This window comes from Sinocyclocheilus grahami, unplaced genomic scaffold, assembly GCF_001515645.1.
Source record: "Sinocyclocheilus grahami isolate Dianchi unplaced genomic scaffold, SAMN03320097.WGS_v1.1 scaffold1169.1, whole genome shotgun sequence".
Lineage (NCBI taxonomy): Eukaryota > Metazoa > Chordata > Actinopteri > Cypriniformes > Cyprinidae > Sinocyclocheilus > Sinocyclocheilus grahami.
Genome location: NW_015506348.1, coordinates 180,459 through 199,977, shown reverse-complemented (window position 1 = coordinate 199,977; position 19,519 = coordinate 180,459). Strand labels below are relative to the sequence as shown.

Genomic DNA, 19,519 nt, shown 5'->3' with positions numbered 1-19,519 from the left:
TTAACACTTTAGAAACTTTAGACACATTTAGTCTTTATATTAACATCAGTACCAGAATGATGTGTGATGAGAACATCAGAAGCGTTAGAAGAGGTTTCGCAGTTGGATTTCCAGAAGGCCAGTGCAGAATTATGTGCCAAAATGAGATTTTACAAAAGTCTGTCCCAGAGTACAAGAGCTGATCGAAACAACTCTGTTCATGCAGTCCAAACACATCTCATCAAACATCCCAAAATCATAACGAAACACTGTGTTCCTGGCGTGACGGAATCACAAAAACCAGGACGTTTCATAATTCACCTGCAAAAAAATAATCTAACAGCGTATGAAGAAAAAATGTGTAGAAAACTTGCTTAATATCCTAACTTTCTTTTTCAAGTCTGTAATTACAGGATGAGAAAGTAACTATGGATATTCCAACACGATGTGAGAAGAGAGAAAAAAGCACGTTTATTGGCCAGTGAAATTATTACAAAACAAAAGTTTCAGCCTTGGAGCGAAAACACTTCAATACGTGAGATTCCTGAATCCCATCAGATCTGTGCTTCACCAGAACTGCAAAGTCAAACTGCGATCAAAGCCCAACGCAGTCACAGTGTCACAGTGTCTCCCGCAGAAGCGCAGCAGAAACCAGTGAAGGTCCTTGGAATGATAAAAGATGATCCTGGTGCATACAGGCAGTGATGTGCATGACGGGACGATGAGCGTTTTGTTCAGCAGATGTTGAGATATCATGGCAGAAAAACAACATTAGTTCAGAAATGTTTCGCTATATATCGCTTGATATTCAAGTGAATCTCATGACACTGTAAAGAACATTTTAGAGTCATATTTCACTTCAAATCAAAATGGGGAAAAATATATATATATATATATATATATTTTTTGTAAGTTTGCTTAAAAAAAAAAAAAGAAGCACTTTTTGCATTGTGACATTTATGACAATTAAACACGTTATCCTCCATGTTCACTCATATATATATATATATATATATATATATATAAAATTTACATTTATATGTAAATTATATATTATAAAATATAGTATGCTTTAGTTTTTTCCTAGTACAATGCAATTTCAAATTTACTGCAATACTGCAAATCTCCAAAGATTTTGGGATGAAATATGACCTGTTTTTGTCAGATTCTTCATAATTCTAGTGTCATTGTTTAACGCTTCTTAATCAAAAAATCCATCGAATATTGTGCTGAAATTGAGACACAAAGTGTGTCTTTAAGGTGGTTCAGGTGATGAGAAAAAACATCCTAAAGCATCATAATCCTGGTTGTGCAGACAAGCGGTCAACATCGTTTCTATCCAAATGGAGTATCAAAGAGAAGTGGTTCGTCCTGTTAGAAAAGTGCCGCATAGAAAAATGCTGAAAGAGCAGAAACACGGGGGAAGGAGATGCCAGCAGTGTAGAAAACCACCAGCGCTTCGTAGAAAACAACTAGCCGCACGTACGAAGTAAAAACCCAGTGAGTTGAGATGCAAAAATATAGATTTGATACAGAAAGTCGCACGAGTAAAGAAAAGTAATTCACTACAGATGATATGAAACTGCTACCGTGTGTGTGTGTGTGGAAAAAAAATCATTAAATATCAAAAATAATCACAATTCATCTGCTTCCAGTGGAATATATTTACATAATACTAATGAAAATGGGGAAAACACACAAACATTGCCGTCTTGGTGCAACTGTGGCAAATGTGCATTCAGGACTGCGACACACACACACACATCACTGATTCCAGTTGGTTAGAAAACCGTAAACATTGCATGGTCGTACTGTTAAACTGTGGGTGTTTGGAGCATCCGCTTGAGATGTTATGGTGATGGAGGAGGAAAGAGGAAGAGGAGGCAGGCGTGGCGCTCAAACATCCCTGATGTCCTCCAGCGAGGGACTGCTGTACAGGTACTCATAGATGGCGTAGTAGTGGATGGCGGCAGCAAGAGCCACGAATATGTGCCAGATGGCATGAGCGAATGGAATCACGCCGTCCGATTTGAAGAAGACGACGCCCAGGCAGTAGACCAAGCCTCCGAACGCCAGCTCGTACAGCCCGTCTGTGTTACTCTGATCAAAACAACAACGACACACAGTTACTGACATGAAAATCATTGAATAATGTTGTGTTTTTACACAGTTGACATACTGACAACCGGGCAAAAATCCATAAAGGTTCCAAAAGGGAATATTGCTGCCATAGAAGAACCATTTTTGACTCCCCAAAGAACCTTACAGTGATCAGTTCTTAATAGAACCATTTTTTCTTAGGGTGAAAAACTTTAAAACATGTTTCCACTATAAAGAAGCTTTTGTGCAACGGAAAGATTGTTAAAGGTTATTTATGGAACCATAGATAAGTTCAAGGGTAAGTTCAAGAGTAAGTTCAAGTTAAGGTCAGGTTAAGGTCAGGTTAAGGTCAGGATAAGGTCAGGATATGGTCAGGATAAGGTCAGGATAAGGTCAGGATATTTTCATGTTTTATTCTACAACAAAAACAGATCAGTAATATGCCCTTGTTTTTGTAAAACTTTTACCCCTTTTTTGCCCTTGTTTTTGTAAAGTCCCACACTCTTAAAAACAGTTTCCAAGAACATTTTTCATTCAACAAAGAATCTTTTGATCAATGGGAAGATTCTATAGAGTTTAAAGGTTCTATATGGAACCATAGATGCCTATAAAGAACCTTTATTTTTAAGAGTGTAGCCAACTATATTTATACTGCAGATGTGTAAAAGGTAAATTAACAATATCTTGATGGTGTTGCATGTAGAGTGTTTTAGAGAGTACAGATAATTAAGTATGTTTGTAGAAAACCCTGAAACAAGTTCACATTTTAGCACTTCAATTGATTTTTTTGAAAGGGTTTTTGATTTAATGCCTGAAATACGGTCAGTGGTTAACACGGGTTAAGTTCAAGATATTGTCAGGCTTTATTTTAAAACAGAAATACATCAGTAATATGCCCTTGTGATTTCATTCTTCACTCTTTTTCAATCCTGTGATTTCAACGCTTTTACTTGTCTTGAAAAAGGTGGTCACTAACAAGAGGCTAAACGGGACTACAGAGTTTGTTGAGAACATTAAACATCAACAGCCTGAACAGATAAATTCCTCTACTCACTAGTCCACTTTTACAGCCTTGTTGTGTTTTTAAATCACGCTCTAGCAAACCACCCTAACTCAAACCTTTAAGGAAAATGTTTTAAAATAAAGATTAAAAGCTGTTGGACGCTTAACGATGGTGACGTTCAAGTCATGTGACAACGGTGCAGTCCGCGGCCTACGTTTAACTTTTTACTTCTGCTGATTGCACTTAGGCTTCAAAATAAAAATATATATATATATAATATAAAAAAGTTGTGAAGATCACCATAACGGGGGGAAAAAAAGAATCGTGTAAGAATCGTAACCTTTTGTTAGTCACAGAGTTTATTTTCTGCAATAATCCAAAAGCCAATGGAAAAGTTGAGCTTTGAATGCAGGGAGTTTTATTTGGTGCCCCTACATTTTTTTCAAGCAAGTGTAACTACTGCGCCCAACCCCAAGGTGGCCTCAGTGTCTGTGACACGTGCTGTTTTTTTTGTATGTAATGAACACAGTTCTGCTGCTGTCTTTGTCTCTAACAGCATATGAACCCAAAGCAAAGGTTGTGTTTGAAATTCAAACACTATTGCACTCCTGTTTGCTTACTACACTGAACCCAAGTATTATTTGGATAATTGGTAAAAAACAAAAAAAAAAACTCTCAATAGCCCTACTGTGTGTTAGACCTACCCGAAAAACTAAAAAGCAATTTATTTCATTTGTAGGCCTATCGTTATTTTTTATTTGTGCTATCATTAGTAATTTCTTTATTTGTTCTTATTTTATTATTAACTGCATAGCCTCCTTGTCATTTTTTTTAAAATTCAATTCAAAGTTTTAAATCAAGCTATCTCGTGCTACTGCAACAAAATTACCCAGCTGTAAAATCAAAAATACACTGAGAGAGCAAATCTTTGTTTAATTACCATTATAACTAGCTATCTCACAATGTTTACATATGAATAAAAGCCTAAATTCAAATCGGTCATATAAATTGGTCTCTTCATTAGAAATTAGCTTACTGATTGCCACTATTGATAGACACATTTCTTTTTATAATATTAGAAATATCTGTATGACATGATATTCTGCAGTTCTTCCCTGTTGTACTGAAAATCTACACTTTACAAATTATCATATCGAAGTTAGAAATTCAAATATTGTGACAAAATTAATTTTGTAGGGTGCCACAAATTTGTTAATTTCCAAAGGGTGCCGCGACTAAACAAAAGGTTGGGAAACACTGGTATAATGCATACTGTACACAGGTGCTGTATTTACCATGTATACTTTATTTGTAAGAGTGAATCTCATAAAACCTGTCAAACCATGTCTGGATTATATTTCACCCCAAAGTCAAAAAAAAAAAAAAAAAGTTATGAAAATCAAGTGCATTTCAGGACAATAAAGATTTTTTGTTGCATTGTTTTCAATTAATGTAGTTATTACGCTACAAAAATATATTTGACCATTTTTAAATTATAACAACCTATGAAATCTAATCCTAAAAATATTTGTATTTTTTTTTCTACATTGAAAATTTAGAACAATTAAAAATAATATCACAGTAAATTTCTACAGTAATTAGTAAAAAGGACTAGGATTACACGAAAGAAAAAAACATTAAATTACACTATAAAAATTACACATTTGAGAAAAAAACTCAAACACTCTTAAAAAAAAAACCATATAAAACTTGGTAATTTATGTAATTTTATATATAATCTCAATTCATGAAATATTAATGTTCCTTTTAAAAATATATGTTTGTGTGTGTGTGTGTGTGACAAATGAGGACATCAATTTGTATAATGACAAAGGTATGACATACTGTAGGTATTACAAGGAGAAAGTGACTTTTCAGGACATTACCCCATGTCCCCACTTTTCACAAAAACAAACCGGAGTGTGTGTGTGTGTGTGTGTGTGTGTGTGTGTGTTGAGATTCACATGTAATTGGCCACGTAGCAACAAAGGTTTTAATCAATTCTAATCAGGAGTATCAGTTACAGGAAACACCTGATGTGACTCAAAGTCTCCAAACTCTGTTGTGTCTGATTCTGAACTGTGAAAATCCCAGATCAAGCGTGAGTTGGTTACGTAGCAACAGCTAACAGATCGTCTCACTCACAGAGATAATGAACATTTCAGGTGTGACCGGTTAACACGAACAGCCCGAGGACTCAAAAACTGTGTCAAAGGTGAAGGTGATCAGATTTCATTCAGGGGGGAAAAATGTTCAAGAGAACATTCTCGCTTCACAATAAAACATCACGGTGACTAAACATTTCGTTTTCTTCACATCCATTATACAGCATCACTTCTGAAGGTTAGTAATTAGGTCATTTTCAGCCGTTTGTTGATGTTCAACGCATTATAATTTTGATATTTACATCCCCTGCAGTGACTCCTCCTACATGAGCTTGAAATCGTCAGGTTAATTGGGGGTCTGCAAATTAGTACTTGGCCTTTAGAAGAACATGGATCAGATTAAGTTGATGAGCTCACAGACTCACCATTGATGTCACCACCAGCGCAGGAAAGAAGCCCATGGTCAAATAAAATGCCAGCTCCACTAACTTATACCTGCACAAACACACAAAACACTTTTTGGACTTTGCAATGCAAAATAATTGTGCTTACCTTAAATAAATCACAAGCGGCCTAGTTGTACATTCAACAAAAAAAATAAACACTTTGTGCATGTTGATTATCAGTCTTGCCCATAATTAAGATGTTGCACATAACACTTTTAAGCATTATTTTTTTTTATATTTTGTATATTAATAATAATTTTATAAAGAATAACCAATTAATAATTTATAATTTTATTAATAATAACATAAATAATAAAAATATTTGATGTATTTAAATGCACGTGTCCGCTCTTGGGTGGCTGTACTGTACGTGACTGAGACTTTCAAATTCAACATAATTGCGGTTACTTCACCAGTAATCAAAAGCAGCCTAGTTGTACATTCAACAAAATAAACACATTGCATGTGTTAAAGGGTTAGTTCACCCAAAAATGAAATGAGTTTACTCACCCCTGATGCAGGTGTATATGACTTTCTTCTTTCAGACAAATCCAGCCTGTGTTATATTAAAAATGGTCTTTGATCTTTCAAGCTGTTTAATGCCACTCAGCAGGTGTTGCGTTGCTTCAGTCCAAAAGAACTTAAATAAAAATCGCCCAGCCATAAAAAAAAAAGAAAAAAAAAGGCGTCTCACACCGCTCCAGGGGGTGAACAATAGACAGTGTTGACGGTGATACCGGTGTTGTGGCTTACGTCACTTGCCCACCGCGGCACCGACCCCCACCGTCGTTTTGATTTTTTATATAAATAAATATAAATTAGTTCAGTAAAAGAACAGACACTACAATTAAAAACTGAACGCGGCTGCTCACTGCAGCGTACCCGAATGACAGTCGCATCACAGATTAGATTTCATTTCTCCAGTGAGGAGAGTGAGTCCAGCTGACTGATAAGACGATCGCGGATGACTTAGTTTCGAAACGAGATGCAAAAGCGCCTGTTTGGCAGTATTTTGGATTTTGAAAAGCCTGTTGACTTTTGCCGTTTATCAAAGGTGATTTTGGAAGTTTTTTTTAAACATTCGTTTCTTATTTAATTGGTTCCACACTGTTTGCTGATTCTTACTTTATTTAAACTTTGCGTAATTTATTTATTTTATTTCACATCAAGGTGTAGCCATATGCTGTGCCTCCAAGCTTTCTTACTCGTTTAGCTAATAAACGTTCTATGTTTCTTATTTATCTGGTTATATATTATACATGTTTACTTAGCCTATTTCTAGTTTTGTATACCTATTTAAACTTTATGCAAGTTATTTGTTATTTTATATTAGGCATAGCCTGCCCTATAGCATGGTGTATTTGTATTTGTTTAGTTAATAAAAGTTCTATGTTTTATATATAGGCTAAAGTGAGTTTGACGTTGTATTTTGTTGTTGCATTCAAACAATTGACGCCCAACTGCCGCTGATTCAAAAGTGAAAGTAAAATGCGCGCGGCACTTTTAAGCTATTTAAAAGCAAAGGAAAGCGAGGAAAAGAGGGAAAATTCAAACAAACTAAAAATGAACAATTGCTTTACTCCGAATTGCTGCTATTTCAAAGTGAAAGGAAAGTGCGCATGCCGGTTTTACAAGCTATTTAAAAGCGAAGGAAAGCGAGGAAAAGAGGGAAAATTCAAACAAACTAAAAATGAACAATTGCTTTACTCCGAATTGCTGCTATTTCAAAGTGAAAGTAAAGTGCGCATGCCGCTTTTACAAGCTATTTAAAAGCGAAGGAAAGCGATGAAAAGAGGGAACGCCCGGTATTACCGAATGCCCGGTGATACCGGTATTACCGGTGTTGTCACACGTCGATTAACCGGTGGGAAAATGTCCTCACCGTCACAACCCTAGTGAACAAAGGCCTTCTGTAGCGAATCGATGCGTTTTTCTAAGAAAAATATCCATATTCAGAATGTAATAATCACTTTAATCTAGCTTGCGCTCACTGTTGTACACGGAAGCAGTTCCGGGTGGATGAAGTATGACGTCGGCGTTGCACATGCGCCGCTCAGAAGTGACGAACGCAGAAGCGCAGGGGAGAGATCAAAACAAAACAATGGTCAAGAATTAGAAGTACAAAACCAGGATTTGTAAAGAAGAATGTCGGAGGATTCCGATATAAGCCAAGAGGAGACTGGTTTTCCTTTGCTAAAGTAAGGAAACTTCCTTTGATCCTGTAAACAAACGTTGGTTTTCACAAGACTCACCGGCGCATGCGCAGCGCTGACCTTATACATCATGCTCCCGGAACTGCTTCTGTGTACAAATGTTGGCGCAAGCTACATTAAAGTGATTTTTATGTTTTGAATATGGATATTTTTCTTTCAAAAACGCATCGATTCGCTACAGAAGGCCTTTGTTCACCCCCCCGGAGCCATGTGAGACTTTTTTTATGGATGGGCGCTTTTTATTTAACTTCTTTTGGACTGAAGCAATGCAACACCCACTGAGTGGCATTAAACAGCTTGAAAGATCAAAGACAATTTTTAATATAACTCCGACTGGCTTCGTCTGAAAGAAGAAAGTCATATACACCTCGGATGCTTCGGGGGCGAGTAAAACACAGCCTCATTTTAATTTTTGGGTGAACGAACCATTTAATTATCAATTTTGCATAATTAAGGTATGTTGTCAAGGGATATCAGATACAGTATAAGACATTAAGTTAAAGTCAAACGTACTTTTCATGGTAGTTAAACACATAGATGGTCCCGGCGGCCGCCATCAGCCACACAAACCAGCGCATGTGAGCGGCGAGCGGCCCGAGCTCCCGGAGGTTGAGCCTGTGGGAAAAACACACCCTCATTAGTGCTCATCACGCAGGAATGTGTGTAACCGTAACACACACACACACACACACACACACACACCCTGATCGATCCAACAACCATCAGCATGACGAAACCAGCCATGTCTGATTCATTATCATTGCACAGCATGTAAAAAGTCTGATCTTCATGAAGTGTCGGACACAAACCATGGCATTCTATGAATGCATGTAAATACTGTGGTAAATGTCAATGTTAAATCATTCAGAGGCATGGTGAGCTATATAGCAAATCTCAAGTGGCCCGTTTTATCAATCAGCAATATAATAAAACACTTCAATTGAAATAAATAGGGATGCACGATATTGGATTTTTACCGATATCCGATATGCCATTAATTTCAACTAATTTTGGCCGATAACGATATATAATTATTTTTAATTTTGGTTCGTTTTTAACAAGAACTTATTTGTTAGAATTAAATAAACAATAATAAAGTTATTTTATAATTACAGTACATTGAAGATTTGAAAATAACTATAAATAAACTATATATATATATATTTTCAGGAAGATGCAGTGGTAACCATGACATTTTATTTTATGATTTAACATTTGTAAATGGTCTAAAGCAAAAAATCTTTTAGAGCTCATAATTTGTTTAAAAATATATAACATATTAATGAATAAATCAGTATATATAAAATTAAGTGTCATGTTTTGTTCATGTAAGCTTCTGACCTTTTAAATCAAAACATACTCATGATTTTATGGCATCAATTACTGCTTTATTTGATCAGAAACAGTCTAAATATTATTTGTGTATTTTGCTTTCCTTTTATGGAAATGTTGGAAAGACTTTCCAAAACAAAGCAAGAAATTAATAACAAAATCCAACTCTGTTTTCCAGACAAATACCAAACCTAATTAACTTCATCGTAAGGGGTGGGAGTTCAACCTCTCTAGACTGTAGCCAGTTCTGTACATCTCTCCAAAAAAGTTGCACCAAATCACAACAAAAGAAAACATGCTCTAGATTTTCAATATTCGTTTCACAAAAAAAAAAAAAAAACACAATTATTCACATCCAAATTATATTTCAGTCTTAATTTTAAATGAGATTTATCCTACCAATGAATTTTGAAGTTCACCTTCTTAACTTTAGGAGGAAGAGGAAAAGATATATAGCTTTTCCTAATTTGTTTAATTTCCATAATATCAAAATCTTTGAGCATGTATTCCCTTCTAATAGGGTTAGGATAATAAGCCTGTAAAATAAAATCTCTAATGACTCCATTTGTACATTTTTTAATCACAAAAATCATAACCTTCTAAGGAGAGCCGTCTCAGTTCTGGGGAGACTTTGGAGTACAAAATGTCTTCTTTAACTATTAATCTTACAACAATTGGACTGGCTCGTATTATTCTATTATAAGTATTAACAGAACACTGCAGTTGGAATTTTTCACAGAATTCTCTATACAGTAACACATTTCCATTATCATCCAAGAAATGGGCAATCGCCCAAATCCCTTTACATTTCCATTCCTCAAAATATACTGACTTTCTGCCTATCTTTATTTAGCTATTATTCCAAACTGGAGTGTTGTGAGGTGTGAAGTTATGTTTGAACAATCATTTCCAATAGAGCAGCACTTGGAAAAGTTCAAGTTTAACTGGTAACAAGGTACACTCAAAATCACAATGTAGAAAAAGTTTGTTAAAAATTGCACTGGGGACAATAAACCAAAAAGAACTGCTATTTAGAATGAAGGATTTTAACCATTTCAATTTCAGAACACCATTCATAACATCAAAATCGATCGCATTCACACCACCGTCTTCATATTTTTTAATCATAACTTCCTTTCTTTTTATTTCTCATTTATCTGGAGACATTTATTTCTCCAGATAAATTTAAATGTCACCTTATTTATTAATTTGATCATTCTTGTCGATATGGGCAAGGAGAAGGCTGGGTAGATAAGTCTGGATAAACTATCCATTTTAGACAAAAGAACCCTTCCAAAGATTGTAAGATCCCTCTGCAACCATCTGTTCAGAGTGGATTTACATTTATCTATGTTATTCAAAAAAATTGTATTCTCCATTATTTATCTACCTTTAGAAAGGTGCGAGATTGTTAGATAGGAGATACTGTTAAAAATTAAATGAGGAAATGCATTGCTTGTGGATCCTGAAGCTTATATATATATATATATATTACACAGAAGTGAAGACTATATGGAATATTTAACATTAGAAAAAGTGCCGAGCTATGGGATAATACCATAGTACTGAATGCTTACCGTACACCTTAATCACGGTATCAAATATTTCTTGAAAGAATTTGATACTTTTATTCAGCAAGGACGCATTAAATTGATCAAAAGTGACAGTAAAGACATTTATAATGTTATGAAAGAGGAAGACTGGAGTAATGTTGCTGAAAATTCAGCTTTGCTTCACAGGAATAAATTACATTTTACACTATATTCACATAGAAATAAATTATTTTAAATTGCAATAATATTTCACAATTTTACAGTTTTTACTGTATTTTTGATCAAATAAATGCAGCCTTGATGAACAGAAGACACTTTCTTAAAAAAATAAATAAAAATTGACTGATCCCAAACATGGTATTATGGTGTCCAAAAAGACAAGGAAATTTAAATATAAATATGCATTTCATTTTTGAATTCTCTGAAGTGATTTGAATATGACAAATGTATACAGAGACGTACCATGGTGTGTAAGAGGCAGCGATAAAAAAGTATATGACGACTCTGTCACACATGTGGAAGCAGTGCTCCATGGTCCTGAAAACACAGAGACAGTATTCATGTAAAGTGTGGTCACACTAGAGTTCGTCCACCATATGCACAGAAATGTCATATTTTTATAAATATTGCAGTTGATCAATAAACCATTTCTAGAGTCAAACATGAAGGAAGCTCTCTTTGTAGTGGTTCATGAATATGCATAATGTATAAAAGAATACAAACCTTAATAAAAGAAAAACGAACTGGTTTTCAATGTCATGAGAACTGAAATGCACGACTAGTTAAAGGAATAGTAAACCCCCAAAAAAGAAAATTTACTGAACATTTACATCAGGCCATCCAAGATGTAGTTGAGTTTGTTTCTTCATCAGAACAAATTTGTAGAAATGTAGCATTACATCACTTGTTCACCAATGGATGCTCTGCAGTGAATGGGTGCCGTCAGAATGAGAGTCCAAACAGCTGATAAAAACATCACAATAATCCACACCACTCCAGTCCATCCGTTAATGTCTTTTGTTATTATTGCTGTTAACTTTAAAGCATTGCTTCTGGCCAAAATACGAGTTCATAATCATAATAAAGCCTCCTCCAGTGAAAAAGTCCATCTCCTGTTTTCCGCTCACATCAAACTCCACCCACTTATCTGTTTAGAACTGTTTTTGCTTGTTCTGCGCATATATTTCTCTCCTGATTCAGACGAGACAATGTTTTTTTCCACTGGAGAAAGTTTATGAATTATGGACTTTAGCCGTTTAATGTCAAAAACATCTCAATGACGGATTTGTTTCTTACAAACACATAGGTTTTCACTTCACAAGACATTAACTGATGGGCTGGAGTGGTGTGGATTATTGTGATGTTTTTATCAGCTGTTTGGACTCTCATTCTGACGGCACCCATTCACTGCAGAGCATCCATTGCTGAGCAAGTGATGCAATGCTACATTTCTCCAAATCTGTTCTCAACAAACTCATCTACATCTCGGATTGCCTGAGGGTGAGTACATTTTAAGCTCATTTTTGTATGACCTATTCCTGCAATGCAGTGACACTCATTGAACAATAATTTAATGATTCAGTCTTGCATTTAAATGTCACTCCCACGGTTCTGTGTGATGCTGTACGATGGCAAACACACCTCATGTGGCTCTTTTTCCAGGAAATGATGTGAAAGACCGTGGAGACGAGGAACAGAGCAATCAGACCCATGCCGTAGACCCAGGCCGTGATCCGCTCCCAGCGGTCATCTGACAGCCGGTGTAACAGAGCCATTCCCACGAACGCCGGCACAATCAGAAGCTACAGACACGGACAGAGAGGATTAAAGAGAAAAAAATAAGCCCTGAGGGTGAGTACATTTTAAGCTCATTTTTGTATGACCTATTCCTGCAATGCAGTGACACTCATTGAACAATAATTTAATGATTCAGTCTTGCATTTAAATGTCACTCCCACGGTTCTGTGTGATGCTGTACGATGGCAAACACACCTCATGTGGCTCTTTTTCCAGGAAATGATGTGAAAGACCGTGGAGACGAGGAAAAGAGCAATCAGACCCATGCCGTAGACCCAGGCCGTGATCCGCTCCCAGCGGTCATCTGACAGCCGGTGTAACAGAGCCATTCCCACGAACGCCGGCACAATCAGAAGCTACAGACACGGACAGAGAGGATTAAAGAGAATTTAATATGCAACATTTTCATGACTCCAAATGAGCATTCAGGTGGATCTCTTTGATTCTGTTCATTAAAGGGGTCATATGATGCTGCTAAAAAGAACATTATTTGGTGTAATGAAATGTGTTTATGCGGTTTAAGGTTCAAAAAACAAATTTTTCACATAATGTACATTATTATTTCTCCTCTATGCCTTTCTGAAATGCATCGACTTTTTTTGGGGGGGAGTCGTGGCCTAATGGTTAGAGAGTCGGACTAGTAACCCAAAGGTTGCGGGTTCGAGTCTCGTACCGGCAGGGATTGTAGGTGGGGAGAGTGAATGTGCAGCGCTCTCTCCCACCTTCAATACCACGACTGAGGTGCCCTTGAGCAAGGCACCGAACCCCCAACTGCTCCCCGGCGCCGTAGCAAAAATGGCTGCCCACTGCTCCGGGTGTGTGTGTTCACTGCTGTGTGTGTGCACTTAGGATGGGATAAATGCAGAGCATTAATTCCTAGTATGGGTAACCATACTTGGCCACATGTCACCTCACATCACTTTTACAAAGCTCATCGGTCTGAAAAGCGAGGTGTGCTGTGATTGGCCAGCTTGGCCACAGTGCATTGTGATTGGCCGAATACCTCAAGCGTGTGATGGAAATGTTACGCCCCTCACCATACTGTGATGCCGTGTCCCGGCCGGTGCGACGAGACAAAAACATTAAAACCCATTATAAACGAGGCATTTGTTGCATCCAGTGGAGACATAATTACAGATTATAATGACTTATACTGTCTTTTTACGTGTTGCATCGCATCGCGCCACGTAAACATAAAACCAAGTCTGCATTTGTGATCGGAGAAATGACAAACAACAAACGCTACTCTACACTGCTCACAACTCGTGTTTGAATCGTCAGTAGCAAATTCTTTAAATATAAAAAAACACACTTACAGTCTGTGAGTCAGAACAGCCGGCATTGTAGTCTACTCTACCAGGATCAGGAAACAGTCCTCCATAAAATGCGCTGGACACATCTGAATATTTGGGTTGAAGTGTTCTGGAACAGTGTCGTAAATACAACTTAACCACTGATTTCTAGTCGTGTCCTCTTTTGGAAGACCAAACAAAGTAGCTTTGCTTTCACAACGAAACAGCGTCACACACCACGGCCTTGAGTGAGCGGCGGTGGACTAAAGTACGCGGAGGCCGGCTTGAGAACGGCGCGGCCAGCGGATTGAACGAAAGGAGCGTCCGGAGGGCTTGCGGCAACCACATGTGACGACCCCGGGCTGGACTCCAGTTCATCCACGGTGAACGCCGATCCGGCGATTCACAGCGCAAAGTTGATGTATTTCCTCAGCGACCAGCACGGATCAGCTCCAGGCATGACGAAGCGGATATCGTCCTCTTTTGGAAGGCCAAACAAAGTAGTTTTGCTTTCACAACGAAACAGCGTCACACACCACGGCCTTGAGTGAGCGGCGGTGGACTAAAGTACGCGGAGGCCGGCTTGAGAACGGCGCGGCCAGCGGATTGAACGAAAGGAGCGTCCGGAGGGCTTGCGGCAACCACATGTGACGACCCCGGGCTGGACTCCAGTTCATCCACGGTGAACGCCGATCCGGCGATTCACAGCGCAAAGTTGATGTATTTCCTCAGCGACCAGCACGGATCAGCTCCAGGCATGACGAAGCGGATATCGTCCTCTTTTGGAAGGCCAAACAAAGTAGTTTTGCTTTCACAACGAAACACACAGCGCCTTCAGGACATGGCAGCGGCAACAACAATACTACAGCGAGAATAAAAGTTACACCTTCTTTCTTTGCGTGAACATTTGGGCGGCGTTATGCAAATCTTCCCACGTAGTGACGTAGACATGTGGAGGCGTGTTAGAACGAGCCGTTTTAGGTAGGCGTGGTTAACTCTAAACTTTTATAAAGAATATCTCTTTGGATTTGAGACTTTAGTCTTTGCAACTTTACAGATCTTCTTTATGCACCAAGAGCTTGTAACACTCCAAAGAGAAAGGAAAAATTTAAATTGCATCATATGACCCCTTTAAAGAGTGAATGTTCGTTACCGCATGGGTGTAGCAGTTGGCCGCGTGCTCATAACACGTGGGCTGGTAACGGCAGTTTGCAGCCGCGCGGGTGTTCATAAACCTGAAACACATAACAAACCAGACTGACTCCATTTGATACATGTTTGGACCAATGTTATTATCGTTAACTACAATTTTTTATTTTTTTTAATTCATGTTCATTGAAAAAATAAAAATAAATAAAATAAAATATAAAAATGTTAGGCTAGTTATTAGTTATACTGTCAGTAAATATTCCGGTTAGTTGCCAAAGTACTAAAATTACTAAAACTAAAGCTGAAAATAACTAAAATAATGCTGAAATAAAAAAAATTAATAAAATTAAAGACTTTTTCTAAAAATTATATATAAAATAATAATAATAAAAGATTTTAATAATAATAACAATAATAAAACAGACAAAAGCACACAACAAAATTACTAAAACTGTAGGTACGATTAAATTCAAAACAGAAAATACAAATACAAAAATAAAAATGAATATATGCTATAATATTACATTACTGATATTAAACACCATTATGAAACAATATAAATAATGTAGTGACCAAGAATGTTAAACTATGTCAAAAAATTAATAAAATTTCACGCTTTTGCGTTTTTTGCCTTTAGATCAAAATGTTTATCATGACAAACATAAATGCATTCAAATGTTTCCATAATACACACTACAACACTTCTACATAATAAAAATCTAATTAAACTCAGTTAAACACTTGTTAAGAGAAAATAGCTGTCATTTATACTTCTGTATCGGTCTAAAATATAAATGTAAAATACAAAGTCATGCTTTTGTGAGCATAGACAACCCCCCTTTTAATCATTCTGAGCCGCTTTGGCATTTTCTCCCAGATCTTTCTCTATCAATGATCCCCATCAGTAAACGGACACCAGCCCGAGGACGTGAGCTCATGATCTGCAGTGTGACTCATACAGATGTTCTGCTTTTCTCAGGTGTGTTTCCTCTTTTGTTTTATTGGAGTTCCTCAAAGATGCAGCAATGATGTCAAGCATGGTGGTGTGTGTGATGCAGTGGTGCATGCTCATTAAAAACACACATGCATCTGTGTGCATGCTGCAATCCCCACTCCCTGCGTCCCAACACCCATGCAGACCAATTCTGACACCGCTGATGTTTGGGGAGCAGATATCGGACCAGAAAACCACAATCAGACTGCATAGACAATCTGACTTCAAAGCAAAGTCTGATCTCTAAACGGAGCATTTTGCTGGCATGATCAGACCACAGGACATGCTTTTAACTTAATTTATGTTTTGATCCATGAATAAAGCATGCATCTAAAATATATTGCATAAAGAGATCAGACCATGCACTGAAATTTAACAATCAGGTCACATGATGAACTTTTATCTCAGTGCATAGTCTGATTCCAGCATCCAAAACAAAGTTCATGGTCTGATCTTTGATTATACAATATATAGCCAACAAAACACATGATCTGTAAATTATGCAAGGTTTTATCTCCAAATAGAAAGTCAATAAAACCCTTATTGGCTTGAATTGCACTGTCAGATCTCTAAATAGAGAATATAGCATCAATAAAATACATGTTCTGCAATGTATGCATGATCTGAATACATTAATAAAGATCATGCATTGACATAAATGCATCACATCAGGATGTGCCTGTATGTCAGTGAACGGTCTGTTCACAACATAGCACAAAATCAATAACGATGCATGATCTGATCGCTGGATATAGTTTACAAGATGATGCATGCCATGGTTTCTGAACAAACAAGTCTATGAATTAACAATAAAGATATAACCAGCAATAACAGAGAGACAAGACGATGCATGGTAATCGGACCCGTTAGCCTCTGCACTCACCTCTGGAAACTATTAACCCTCTTCATCTCGCCAATTCACAAATTAAAACACAGTGCTAAATCAATCAGATGATGAAAATGAATCAGACGTCCGAGGCCTGCGACGAAATCCCCATTCACAAAAAAAACAACAATCCCCGGTCGAAACGAAACGCGTCCGTGCCACCATTACTGCTCAGATACACCCTAAATCATCCGTAAGAGTCCGTTTTGTCACATCATTCCGTCTTGCGTCCGATCCCTCTCTCTTTCTGTGCCACTCGAAAGCCGGAGCTGTACATTTTAAGCATTTTTCCCGCACACTTGATTGACGGGGTCTTCAGCCAATGGGAGCGCTGTCGGTCGTTACGCTCAACCAATCATCGGCGAGAATGATATGGCTTTGTTTGACACAACAATGGAGGGCGGGGCGTACGGTGGCGAGAGAGTTGCCAGACCTGTTTGTGTGTGTCCTGTTATTCAAAAGTGACACTATAAAGGACAAATGACGCGTTACCTTTGTCATTCAGTTGAAATATAAAACTACAACTATTAAGTGTAACTGTAACCTAAACCTCATGACGCGAACAGCAAACCAGCTTTACTTCTTATCGTTATTTCTCAAATGTTCTGTTTGGACATGTGCAATCTTTAAAATACCTCGGAGTAACGTTACCATGTAAATGCCATGGTATTTGCATGTGGTAATCATTGGCTGCTTCGGTGGCCAAGGACACATTTAATAGTCAATACTATCAAGTAGCCTATTTTAGGCTAGCATGCAAATACAATGGTATATGGAAAGAGTAATCATCTACTTCCAAAGTATGTGGTTTTACCAGGTGATACCACAGCACTCCATCTGCCGGTCCTCTGGTCTCTAGCATCTGATATTTTTTTCTGATATCATCAAAGTGACATAATTGCCATGAGTGATTTTCTCTCAGTTTGATTGCATGTGTGTTGTATGTGTAGCCTAATCGTGCTCCTGTTTTTGAACTGAATTTCCCCTCAGGGATGCAGGACTATTTGTCCCGTTGGACTGGCAGTTCTTCTGAATGATTTTGTGTATGAACACTCACTCACTCACTCACTCTCACACACACACATACTCACTCACACACTCACACACACACACACACACACACACACACACTCACTCACTCACTCACTCACTCACTCACTCACTCACTCACTCACTCACTCACTCACTCACTCACTCACTCACTCACTCACTCACTCACTCACTCACTCACTCACTCACTCACTCACTCACTCACTCACTCACTCACTCACTCACTCACTCACTCACTCACTCACTCACTCACTCACTCACTCACTCACTCACTCACTCACTCACTCACTCACTCACTCACTCACTCACTCACTCACTCACTCACTCACTCACTCACTCACTCACTCACTCACTCACTCACTCACTCACTCACTCACTCACTCACTCACTCACTCACTCACTCACTCACTCACTCACTCACTCACTCACTCACTCACTCACTCACTCACTCACTCACTCACTCACTCACTCACTCACTCACTCACTCACTCACTCACTCACTCACTCACTCACTCACTCACTCACTCACTCACTCACTCACTCACTCACTCACTCACTCACTCACTCACTCACTCACTCACTCACTCACTCACTCACTCACTCACTCACTCACTCACTCACTCACTCACTCACTCACTCACTCACTCACTCACTCACTCACTCACTCACTCACTCACTCACTCACTCACTCACTCACTCACTCACTCACTCACTCACTCACTCACTCACTCACTCACTCACTCACTCACTCACTCACTCACTCACTCACTCACTCACTCACTCACTCACTCACTCACTCACTCACTCACTCACTCACTCACTCACTCACTCACTCACTCACTCACTCACTCACTCACTCACTCACTCACTCACTCACTCACTCACTCACTCACTCACTCACTCACTCACTCACTCACTCACTCACTCACTCACTCACTCACTCACTCACTCACTCACTCACTCACTCACTCACTCACTCACTCACTCACTCACTCACTCACTCACTCACTCACTCACTCACTCACTCACTCACTCACTCACTCACTCACTCACTCACTCACTCACTCACTCACTCACTCACTCACTCACTCACTCACTCACTCACTCACTCACTCACTCACTCACTCACTCACTCACTCACTCACTCACTCACTCACTCACTCACTCACTCACTCACTCACTCACTCACTCACTCACTCACTCACTCACTCACTCACTCACTCACTCACTCACTCACTCACTCACTCACTCACTCACTCACTCACTCACTCACTCACTCACTCACTCACTCACTCACTCACTCACTCACTCACTCACTCACTCACTCACTCACTCACTCACTCACTCACTCACTCACTCACTCACTCACTCACTCACTCACTCACTCACTCACTCACTCACTCACTCACTCACTCACTCACTCACTCACTCACTCACTCACTCACTCACTCACTCACTCACTCACTCACTCACTCACTCACTCACTCACTCACTCACTCACTCACTCACTCACTCACTCACTCACTCACTCACTCACACACACACACACACTCACTCACTCACACACTCACTCACTCATTCACACACACACACGCACTCACACACTCACTCACTCACTCA

The 19,519-nt window shown here is 38.5% G+C and overlaps 1 protein-coding gene across 3 annotated transcripts in view; it reads right to left on the bottom strand.

Moving 5' to 3' along the window:
• Window positions 1-1,016: 1,016 nt before the first annotated feature.
• LOC107567562 (monocyte to macrophage differentiation factor-like) overlaps window positions 1,017-19,519 on the bottom strand; it is a 36,785-nt gene continuing 18,282 nt past the window's right edge. Inside the window, exons 1-7 of one of the 3 annotated variants that reach the window (XM_016253252.1) lie at window positions 16,847-17,484; window positions 14,974-15,055; window positions 12,724-12,884; window positions 11,194-11,268; window positions 8,360-8,461; window positions 5,613-5,682; window positions 1,017-2,079 (exon numbers count right to left, since the gene is read on the bottom strand). In XM_016253252.1, the coding sequence (XP_016108738.1) occupies window positions 1,876-2,079; window positions 5,613-5,682; window positions 8,360-8,461; window positions 11,194-11,268; window positions 12,724-12,884; window positions 14,974-15,055; window positions 16,847-16,872 (720 nt within the window). In that variant the 5' untranslated portion in view covers window positions 16,873-17,484 and the 3' untranslated portion in view covers window positions 1,017-1,875. Of the gene's footprint in view, window positions 2,080-5,612; window positions 5,683-8,359; window positions 8,462-11,193; window positions 11,269-12,372; window positions 12,546-12,723; window positions 12,885-14,973; window positions 15,056-16,846; window positions 17,485-19,519 lie in introns of those variants that run through there. The other 2 variants (XM_016253253.1, XM_016253254.1) reach the window with 2 other exon arrangements.